This window comes from Salvia splendens, chromosome 4 (genome assembly GCF_004379255.2).
Source record: "Salvia splendens isolate huo1 chromosome 4, SspV2, whole genome shotgun sequence".
Lineage (NCBI taxonomy): Eukaryota > Viridiplantae > Streptophyta > Magnoliopsida > Lamiales > Lamiaceae > Salvia > Salvia splendens.
The window spans coordinates 36,185,684-36,197,050 of record NC_056035.1 but is presented as its reverse complement, the minus strand read 5'-3'; the positions used below and the strand labels follow the sequence as shown (position 1 = coordinate 36,197,050).

The window sequence follows — 11,367 nt, the reverse complement described above, 5'->3', positions numbered from 1 at the left end:
TCTGCTGACATCAATTTTCCTTGCCAGGAAGGTGAACTTGGAGCTCCCATTACCATAACGGTATGTTATGTTTCTCTTACATTCTATACCTGCAAAAGCAGATAATGCCGCTTGGTGCTTACTATGTAACATTCTTGTTGTTTTTTGGTTGTATTTGCATTCATTTTAGACAGCAGATTTAATTTAAACATCTAATCACATTCACTGCATTTGATATCTGTGTGGGATCTACACGTTTTGTAGATGTTGCAACACTACGATATATTGAGTACACTGTCGAATACTCATTTTCTTCAATTAATTGTATCGAGTATAACTGCATTACATTCCAAGGTTATATCATAGCCATCAAATTTGTCTTGTTGTTGCACTTTATTGCATCAAATTTCAATATCTATGATATGATGAGAACTAAGAACCATTCTAATCCATTGAATATTGAATCCATTGTAATACTGTACCACAGTAGCTGACCAAACAATTTGCTGGTGAATGATGGTAAAGTTTTTAATTTCTATTACAATTTACTATTGAGTGATAAATGAGCTTGGAATTTCTCCATATCTTGTATGCTCAATTGAATGAGTGCCTCTACTCCATCCCCACCATTTGTATCCATAAAATGTACCAAATTCTGGAAGGGCAACCCAATGGTTCCAAACCGGGCAGGTCTGCCCCACCCGAAATCTACATGCCACCAAGGAAATCCACAGAGACTCGAGAAGAACATTTTAACCATCACGCCTTCACTGGCTCGAACATGACCCATTATGTCTTCCAATTGCATCTCCCTCTTCTTCAGCCCGGCCACGTATCCTGCGCCGATCCTCTTCGACGCTTCCCGCACCTTCCTCACAATGTCCACGCCACTGTCGCCAGCCCTCACGAAAGCCGTCGAAGGCGCAATGAAGTTACCGAACTGGTGATCCGACAGGGGCGGATCGGCCCGGTTCCTTAGGTTTATCGCATTATACACAATGCAGATCTGATCCGGGTCAGATACAGCGCCCGTTGCTGACACGAACCGTGTCCATATAAAAGCCGAGAGAGCCTCCACCCGACTCGGACGTCGACGGCCCGGGGCGCTGTACCTCTCCTGGAGAGTGGCGATCTCCGCTGCTGCGAACGTGAGGATCGTGGTGGCGACGTCTCCCTCCGCTAATCCAGGCGGAGGCTGGCAACTGAGGATGTCCAACTGTCGACAATGGCAGATCCAGAAATTAATAATTTATGGGGTCGAATTGAGCAAGATAATATAATACTCTTTCCGTTCTATTCAATATATCCATCTTTTCTTTTTAGTTTGTCCACTTTCTTTATTTGGAAGTAAATCGTTCTTTTCTCTCTTTCCTTATTAAAATATTCATATACAATTTTTCTCTCTATTTAGTCTAACCAACAATTTCTCATAAAATCCCGTGTCACTCAAGAATGTGGATATCTTGAATGAGATGGAAGGAGTACTACTTTTTGATAAAATTACATAAAATATAAATACACTTTTACAAGTATTCATATTCTGAAAATGACTTAAAAATTTATTATATTTATTGAGTATAGTTGCAAAAACCTGAGGAGCATAGGCAGCAAGCTCAAACTTGGGCAGCGGCACGGCCCCACCGTTTGTTGCGACGGCGGACCAGGTTTTGAGGAACAAGAGGTAAGATGATGCGTCGGCGACCTTGTGCGAGAGAAGGATCCCAACGGCGAGGCCGCCGCAGCGGAAATAGGTGGCGTGAACAGCCAGGCAAAGATCATGGAACTCATCCGTCTCGTGGGGTAGAAGTTTCTTCAAATTACTAGGGTTTGGATTGGTAACAGCTAGCGAGAGGTCGCAGTCTGCTTCGGCTTCAGAGAAGGGTGCGCCGGCGTCGCTGCAGTCAACGTAGAGATTGCCCACGCGGCGGCCGGCGAGAGGGTGGTATATGGAGAGGACCTCCGATAAGGATTTCTTCAGCAGCTTTGATTTTTCCGAGTTGGGAATAGTGGGGTTTGAAGGGTAGAACAAGACCGCCGGAATGAATGATAAAACTGTATTTTGATCGATAAATGAAAATTGGTATTTTTGCATGCATTTTGGGGTTGGAGAAGATGGCTTCATCATTTCTACTGAACTTACCTTTCTTTCTATACCCATATTTGTTGTTCAAAAATCAAAATTGATTTTTTTGGGTTTTCTTTTTTGAATGTGCATCCCAATATATAATGGGAACTTCATCAAATGCATCTAGATCTAATTTGTCATATTGAAAAACTGAACGTGATAGTAAGTTGGCTGTCAAATTAATGTTTTGTTCTGAATAGTAGTATTATATCTTTGGAGAATCAATTTGAAAAATGTCAACTAGTATAATTTATTGACATCAAGAAAATCAATAAATATTTATTTTTCTGAAACCAAGTGTTTTAAAAATCAGATTGGTCGGTTCAATTGCAGACCAGCAGCGTATTGTTAATTCGGTCCAGTTTTGTCATAAAAAATTACTGACATGGCCATCTTGACCAAGAAAATTTGCTAGTTCGATCTTGCAAGCCATCTAATGGGAGTATAACAAAATGACCAATCCATGATACAACAGAAGAGGTAAATTAATTTGAACTGTATATAGGATTAGGAGCATATGCTAGCGAAAGATTTAATGTTAGTGAAATTAACTTGATAAGTAAATTAACTTAGTTTCCATAATCACAAATTACTCTTTAACATTGAATGAGCTTGAAAATTTTCCATATCTTTTTCAGTCAACTGAAGTGGTACCTCTATTCCATCCCCACTCTTTGTATCCATGAAAAATGGCATATTCTTGTAGGGCAGCCCGACAAACCTGACCCGGCCCTGTCAAAACATTCCTTAAATGAAATACACAATTATAGGAGAAAGATTTGTAATTGATCGAGAATTAATATTCATTACATTGTCCTAGAATAGGTTGATGCTTTACCTAAAATACTTTGTACTGCTCTCCTACTTAAGGGGGTAGAAACCGTGACATACATACACAGAAATAATACAATCTTCTTCTCCTTTAGCCTATCTTCTCATACACTATGAACTACTCCATAACTCTCGATGATTAGCTTTAAGATGGTATCAGAGCAGGGGTGAGACTCAGAGTAGTCTCATCACTGTCTCGGACCAATCTCGAACCAAGAAGCCAAAACCGGCAGACCCTGAAACAAACAACCAACAACCATGTCAGATTCACCGAAAAACAACCCACCAATTACTCTCTCAGCCGAACAATTCGCTGAGTTCATGAGACTAAGCTTGTCTCAGAAAAGCCAAAACCAACAGCCTTCATCCACTGAATCACTAGGCGAAGTCCGCCTAGCCGAAAAGCTCAACGGTGAGAACTACCCACTATGGGCGAAACTGATGAGTCGGGGGATACGAGGGAAAGGCCTGGCATCTCACATCACTGGAGTTCCAGACCCTCCCCCTCCGACAGATCCGAGCCACAGTCGATGGCAACAAAGGGACGACTGCTGCTTTAATTGGATCATAAACAACATCGAAAACAGCCTCGTTAATGAGGTTTCTCAGTACGAAACAGCCTACGACTTATGGGACAGTCTGGCTACAACGTATGGAAGCGGAGCCGATCAATTTCAGATTTCGGACCTGCATAGGCAAGCATACAACATCAAGCAAGGAAATCTGTCATTAGAACAACTATGGCAGAAACTACAAGATCTCTGGATATCTATCGATACCAGGGACCCAAATCCGATGGATACCCCATCAAGCATCGACAAGTATAATCAACATATACAGAGACACCGATTATATCAATTCATGTGGGCACTCGACGACAACCAACATAGCAAGATCAATAGGGAGATCCTAAACATGGATCCTATTCCAAACGCAAGGAAGGCGTACAGTTTAGTCAGAAGGGAGTCCGTAAATGAAAAATTGCTCAACCCGGCAATGAAGGAACCTGGAATCGGAATGGGTCTCGCAGTATATGATCGAAACCGAGCACCCACGCCGCACCATCACCCCCATCCATCCAGAAACCCTAATTATCAGAAAGACGAAGACAAGAGCAAGTTAATATGCAATCACTGTGGAGGAAAGAAACACACCAAAGAGACGTGTTTCCACATTCATGGGTTCCCGGAATGGTGGGATGAGATGAAGAAGGGGAGGCAAGCCAGAAACGGAGGTCGACCCGGCGGCGGAAGGGGAGGCGGTAGAGCCTCAGCCGCTGTCGCTCTCGACCACGCCTCCTACGCCGGCAATGCGACGGGTGGCAGGGCGGTAGCGGCATCGCTGGAAGCGACGGAGAAATCAAAAAGGAGGACAAGCCCCCAATCGCCTCCGTCTCCATAGCAAGATCGTGGTCAGAAGGTAATAAGTCGCCAAATGGAGACCTCGCCGGCTATCTCGCCAGCGGACGTGGCGGAACAAGTGGAGAGGAGGCGGCTAGGGTTCCCACAGACGAAGGGGGGAGGCGGCTAGGGCTCGATCAAAAAGCCCCAAATGAGCCAAAACCCACTAAATTCGAACACCCCCCCACTACCATAATTTGTTCCCAATTTCAACCCCCAAACTTCTCTAAATCCCACATTGACCCCCGCCCCAAAAGATTACCTCACATTGACCCCAAATCTTCCGTAAAACTCCCATTCGACCCCCACCGAACCAAGTATTCACAAAATCCGCCCCAAACTCTTACACTTCACAAAATTGACCCCCAACTTGCAAAAACTCTTCAAATTACACCCACACCTTCCGAAAACATCACACATCAGCCCATGATACCCTGTCAAAACTCCTTCGATGCCTTAGCCTCCGCCTGTTCCTCCATATCCACCTCCGGCCCTAAGGATCCTCACTGGATTTTTGACTGTGGGGCCACCGACACTATTTCCTTCGAGGCCTCAGACTTTGTATCCATTACCCCACCAACGAAATCATATGTCCAAACCGCCAGTGGGGACCTAGCCAGAGTAATGGGGGCAGGCACAATCAATATTTCGCCAACTCTCTGTCTCTCTAATTGTCTTTTTGTCCCGTCTTTGTCTCATAAGTTGTTATCCATTAGCCATGTGACCAAAGAACTGCACTGCAAGTTACTAATGCAGCCCCGTTTTTGCATGTTACAGGATATCAAGACGGGGACGATAGTTGGGCGTGGCACTGAGCGAGGCGGACTGTATTACGTGGACGAGATTGCCCAACAGAGTGCTGCGATGATGCTAACTCCAGGACCGACAGACAGACAGGCTTGGCTTTGGCATCGTCGGTTAGGGCATCCATCCTTGGGATATTTTCGTCTTCTTTATCCAAACCTAGCTAGATCTTTGAACTTTTTTCAGTGTGATACATGTGTTTTGGCTAAAAACCATAGACATTCTTTTAAGTTGAACAATACGAGAGTAAAATCTCCTTTTTCTTTAGTACACTCTGATGTTTGGGGTCCTGCTCCTATCACTGGGGGTCAAGGTTTTCGGTATTTTGTACTTTTTATTGATGACTATTCCCGTATGACTTGGATCTATTTTCTGAAAAATAAGAATGATGTGTTTGATAAGTTCGTAGATTTTTACAACCTTATTCAAACCCAATACAAAACCACCATCCAGATCCTTAGATCCGACAACGGAGGAGAGTTTGTCAATAATAAAATGCAAGAGTTTTTTAGGACTAAAGGCCTAATCCACCAAACCTCATGTGCTTATAATCCAGAGCAAAATGGGGTAGCCGAACGAAAGAACCGATACATCCTCGAAGTTACTCGAGCCCTCTTGATTGAATCCAAAGTACCCAAATTCTTTTGGCCAGAAGCCATAGCCACCGCTGTCTATCTCCTTAATCGCCTACCCACCGGCATACTTAACTTTAAGACACCCTTAGATACTTTCTCCCAGCATTTCGAAATCCCATCCTCCCTATCCCTTGAACCCAGAATCTTTGGATGCTCAGTCTTTGTCCACATTCCCAAACACGGACGTACCAAATTTGACCCATGCGCCCTGAAATGTGTTTTCCTAGGATATGGAAAGAATCAAAAAGGTTACCGATGTTATGACCCAAAGACCCGAAGGATCCACACCACCATGAACTGTGATTTTGTGGAAGGGGAATACTTCTACGCCCAATCTAGCGGTCAGGGGGAGACACAATCTTCAGACAGTAGTACACAATATGACCTTCTAGATTGGCTACCCGATATTCAAAACCATCACCTAGGGGGAGAAGCACATGGGGAACCACAGACAGGGGGAGAGTTACAGCCAAGCCCTGTCACAGACGTTGGTCCACCTGAGGAAGCTAGCACCACCGCCGGGCAATCAGATCCGGTAATACAGAATGTCGAGCAAGGTGTAACGAACTAACCGTCAGACCCGTCTTCGATCCATGAGGTAACTAATTCAGTTCCAAGTGATAATGTACAATTGGATGATACTAACATTGATAGGGACAACAATGAAGAAAGTGAACCTACTGGAAGAAATGATGACTCATACGAGTTGCCTCCGAGGAGGACAAGAGGAGTACCCCCTCGACGATACTCTCCAGACTGGAAGGGTAGAAAGGCAAAGTACGCGGTATCCAATATTGCGCAAAGCCACCTATCAGAAATGGCCCGGGCCTTCGAGTCTGCCCTGTATGAGGAAGAAGACATTCCACAGACATTTCTTGAGGCAAATAAACATAAACACTGGAGAGAAGCCATGAAGAAAGAGATTGATGCCCTAGTCAAGAATGGCACATGGGAGAAATGTTCGTTGCCAAAAGGAAAAAAACCAGTTGGATGTCGGTGGATTTATACCATAAAACGAAGAGCTGATGGATCAATAGAGAGATATAAAGCTAGACTCGTGGCGAAAGGGTACACCCAAGTGTATGGGGTAGACTATGAAGAGACATTCTCTCCTGTGGCTAAAATGGAGACTGTGCGAACACTGCTATCTGTTGCAGCATGCAAAGACTGGAATCTACACCAATTCGATGTGACTAACGCCTTCCTTCATGGAGAGCTCGAAGAAAACAAAGAAGTATACATGGAGGTCCCACCAGGTCTTTCTGAAGAATTTGGAGACGGAGAAGTATGTCGACTGCGGAAAACTCTGTATGGGTTGAAGCAGTCCCCACGAGTCTGGTTTGGAAGGTTCTGCCAAGCTATGCTCAAGCACGGATTTCAACAAAGCCAGTCCGATCATACTCTTTTCACAAAAAAAAGAGGCAACCAGGTAACTTGTCTGCTTATCTACGTTGACGATATGATTATCACAGGAGATGACGTAGAGGAAATCCAGAGGTTGAAGGAGAATTTGTTCAAAGAATTCGCAATGAAAGATCTAGGAGCACTGGAATACTTCTTGGGGATAGAAGTGTTGCGATCCCGACACGAAATATTCCTAAGGCAGAAAAAGTATGTTCTAGATCTGTTGGCTGAAACAGGTCTCCTAGACTGTAAACCAGCAGACACTCCAATGGTTCCTAACCATGGTTTGAAGATAGAAGAAGGAGCAGAGCTTGCAGACAGAGAAAGATACCAACGGCTTGTGGGAAAACTCATCTATCTCTCACACACCAGACCCGACATTGCCTACGCCGTGGGTATTGTAAGCCAGTTCATGCACCTACCCCAGGCTAATCACATGGAAGCTGCGTTGAGGATTGTACGTTATTTAAAAGGAACTATAGGATATGGGGTGTTCCTAGCAAAGAGAGAAGACTTGGAGATCGATGGATACACCGATGCCGACTGGGCAAGCAACCCGGTGGACAGAAAATCTACGGGAGGCTACTTTACCTTCATAGGGGGGAACTTGGTGACATGGAGAAGTAAGAAAAAAAAGGTTGTGGCACTATCTAGTGCCGAAGCTGAGTTCCGTGGAATGAAGAGTGGACTCATGGAAATTCTCTGGCTAAGAAGACTGCTCACAGAAATAGGGTTCCCACCTACCCGAAAGAGTCAGTTGTTTTGTGACAACAAGGCTGCCATAAGCATATCAGAAAACCCAGTGCAACACGACCGAACAAAGCACGTGGAGGTAGATCGGCACTTCATCAAAGAAAAACTAGACGGTGGTATCATTGAGTTTCCATTTGTCCGTTCTGAAGAACAACTCGCGGACATACTCACCAAAGCAGTTCTGCCAAAAGTCTTCAAGGAAACATTGGCCAAGTTAAGCATTGGAGATACCATTGCTCAACTTGAGGGGGAGTGTCAAAACATTCCTTAAATGAAATACACAATTATAGGAGAAAGATTTGTAATTGATTGAGAATTAATATTCATTACATTGTCCTAGAATAGGTTGATGCTTTACCTAAAATACTTTGTACTGCTCTCCTACTTAAGGGGGTAGAAACCGTGACATACATACACAGAAATAATACAATCTTCTTCTCCTTTAGCCTATCTTCTCATACACTATGAACTACTCCATAACTCTCGATGATTAGCTTTAAGAGGCCCCACCCGAAATCCGCTTCGTACAAAGAAAACCCGCACACATTCGAAAACAGAAACCTCTCTTCCACCTTACTAGCTTCAACCTGAACCCTTATCTCTTCCAACTGCATCTCCCTCTTTTTCAGCCCACCAACATAGCCGGCGTCCAGCGCCTTCGATGCTTCCCGCACATTGCACTTAAGCTTCGCCACTCCATCCCCGGCCGTATCCCCCTCCCCGGAAACAAAAAACAACGTTACCGAATTGGTATTTGGACAGCGGCGGGTCGCCTCGGCTCCGTAGGTTAATTGAGTTATACACAATGCACATCTTACTCGGATCGGATCTTATGCCCGAGTACCGGGCCCATATAAAAGCCCGCAGAGCCTCCACCCGGCTCGGACGATGCCCCGCGACGGTGTACCTTGTTGGCAAGTAAAATAAAATAAAAATAAATATAACAATATTCTGCGCCACTTCCGTATCACCAATTAGTTTTAGAATGAAACGTTGTGGATTTCTATCAGTATCAGATTAGGCTGCTTGCAGGCTATATTTAACTGACCTAAAGTATATCTCTAATTAAACTAAAAATGACTGTGAGCTAAATTTAACTTATCCAAAAATAATTTTTATTAAAACTAAAAAAATTTACTATTGTACTGTATGTTTTAAATTTAACTGATCCATTAAATTTAACTGATCCATGAGTATATCTTAACTAACTCAATAGTATATCTATATTGAAACTAAAAATGATTGTGGGCTAATTGGTGATACGGAAGTGGCGAGGTAGAAATTTCTCCAAATTTTTAGCGTTTGGATTGGTGATGAATTGGGAGACGTCACAATCTACTTCGGCTTCGGAAAAGGGCACGCCAGCGTCGCTGCAGTCGACGTAGAGGTTGGCGACGATGCGGCCAGAAAGGGGTAGTATATGGAGAGGACCTACGATAGGGATTTTTTTAGCTGCTTTGATTTTAAGAAGTCGGAGAATTTTGGATTTGGTGTGTAAAAGTAGACGAATGGAATGAATGTTGTAAATGCACGTTGATCGAGAAATGAGAGTTGGTATTTTTGGAGTGATCGAGAAATGTAACAAAATTTTGTTACATTTTTTTTATTTCCGTTCGTCACATAAAATTTGTTACATTTCACTTTTTACCATTTTTTAGTAATAGACCATATATTCCAGTCAGGTTTTATTATAAAACTACTAGTATATAAAAGTATGATCCACTCTCCACTAACTTTTTCATCTCACTTTTCATTACATCTCTTAAAATTCGTGCACAGTCAATAATTATGGGACGGATGGAGTATTTGGTTTTTAAAAAAGAAACGAGAGAATAGGACAAGGAGGCCCATAAATACATCAACGGTGATGATCACTTGTTAACAACTTATCAGCGTCGGATGGTGACGAAGCGCGAAAAGCATATTCGACATTACCTATGTGGTCACAATATATGATATGATTTAATAAAATTATTTTCTACTACTATATTTTATCAATTGACTGAAGTCCGTTAGTAATTTAAATGGTTTTCAGGAAAGAGCTCAAAGTTAAAACGATAAAGGCTTGAAAAATATTTCAGCTAATGGTTTTTGTCCAATCAAATCTACATAATGATTTGCCATTAAAAAATGATAACGAATACTAGTAAGCTAAAGTCTAAAGGGCCGTTTTAAAATTATCAACGAAATTTGGTGAAAACATGATTGAGCTTAACCCTTAAAAATTTATAAACACCCAAATTATGTACTATGTATTATACCAAATGTTTGTTGTTTTAGGAGGTTAGATTTTTAGTTACGAATTCATCACCTTATGATTAATCACATAATTGGAGGAAGACTAGCAATCCAAATCAAATGCCTCTTCTTCACAAGATATTTGCTATCAATAGGAAATAGCTAATATATACCACACACATTAATTTATTTTATTTGAATACAAGCATTGTTTTAATTATGCAAGTTAATTTCTCACCTTGCAAATTTCAATTGGAAACTAAAGATAGCCCCGCAGTCAAATTTAGTTGGACATACTTTTGAATCCGAATATATGGAGTACAGTGTATTTGGGCCCAATGTCCATTCTTGGGCAATGGTCTAATCACTAATGTTTTGTAATCATATGAACCCTCCATTGTTGTCTATATGACTATATGGATCTCAATTCAGGCATCACATATATTTTATCCACAAATTAATATTTTCCTGTCCATTAAGGACGTTCAGTTAGTATAATAATAATAATAATAATAATTATTATTATTATTATATATATTGGTTATTTTAATCTTTGGTGTATGTTGAATGAACTTAAAGAGCATCCACATCCATGCTCTTCCGCAACCCACATTTATTCATTTTTTACTCTCTGCTCTTCTGCAAGAGCACAACACCCACATTCATACTCTTCCACAAGCATGCTCAAGGGTCCTACCATTCTATTATTCAATTTAAATATTTCAATTACTAAAAACATTTTCACAATATTAAAATGTATTAAAAATACGTGAAATACTATTACAAATTACTACAAAATTAAAAATTACATAATTAAAATCCTAAAAATTACATAATTAAATTCATAATAAAAAAATGGGAATCCGAAAATATTTTTTTTCTTTTTTTCGAATTATTTTCAATTTTTTATGAATTTTAAAAAATAATAATAAATTTAACGGAATAAAAACGAGCCAATCAGGAGGCGTCACGTAGGCGTGCTCTTCGGCATAGCGGTACTCTTGCTATCGAGCAGGGCCGTGCCGTCGGCAAGAGCACAACGGCGAGCAGGGTATGCACCGTGCCGACGGCACGGCGGGTGCTCTTAGCTAATAGCACCACTGCAGATACTCTAAGATAAATCACCTAGTTTATACCACTGCAGATGCTCTAAGATAAATCACCTAGTTATAAACTTAACATAAGACTTGTAATATAA

The 11,367-nt window shown here is 41.8% G+C and overlaps 1 protein-coding gene across 1 annotated transcript; it reads right to left on the bottom strand.

Annotated features, from left to right (window-relative positions):
- Window positions 1-517: 517 nt before the first annotated feature.
- LOC121801075 (stemmadenine O-acetyltransferase-like) lies at window positions 518-2,104 on the bottom strand. Its single transcript, XM_042200538.1, has 2 exons — window positions 1,571-2,104; window positions 518-1,195 (listed from the first exon to the last, which is right to left on the bottom strand). Exons 1-2 carry the CDS (start codon window positions 2,102-2,104, stop codon window positions 518-520), a joined length of 1,212 nt encoding a protein of 403 aa, XP_042056472.1.
- Window positions 2,105-11,367: the final 9,263 nt, after the last annotated feature.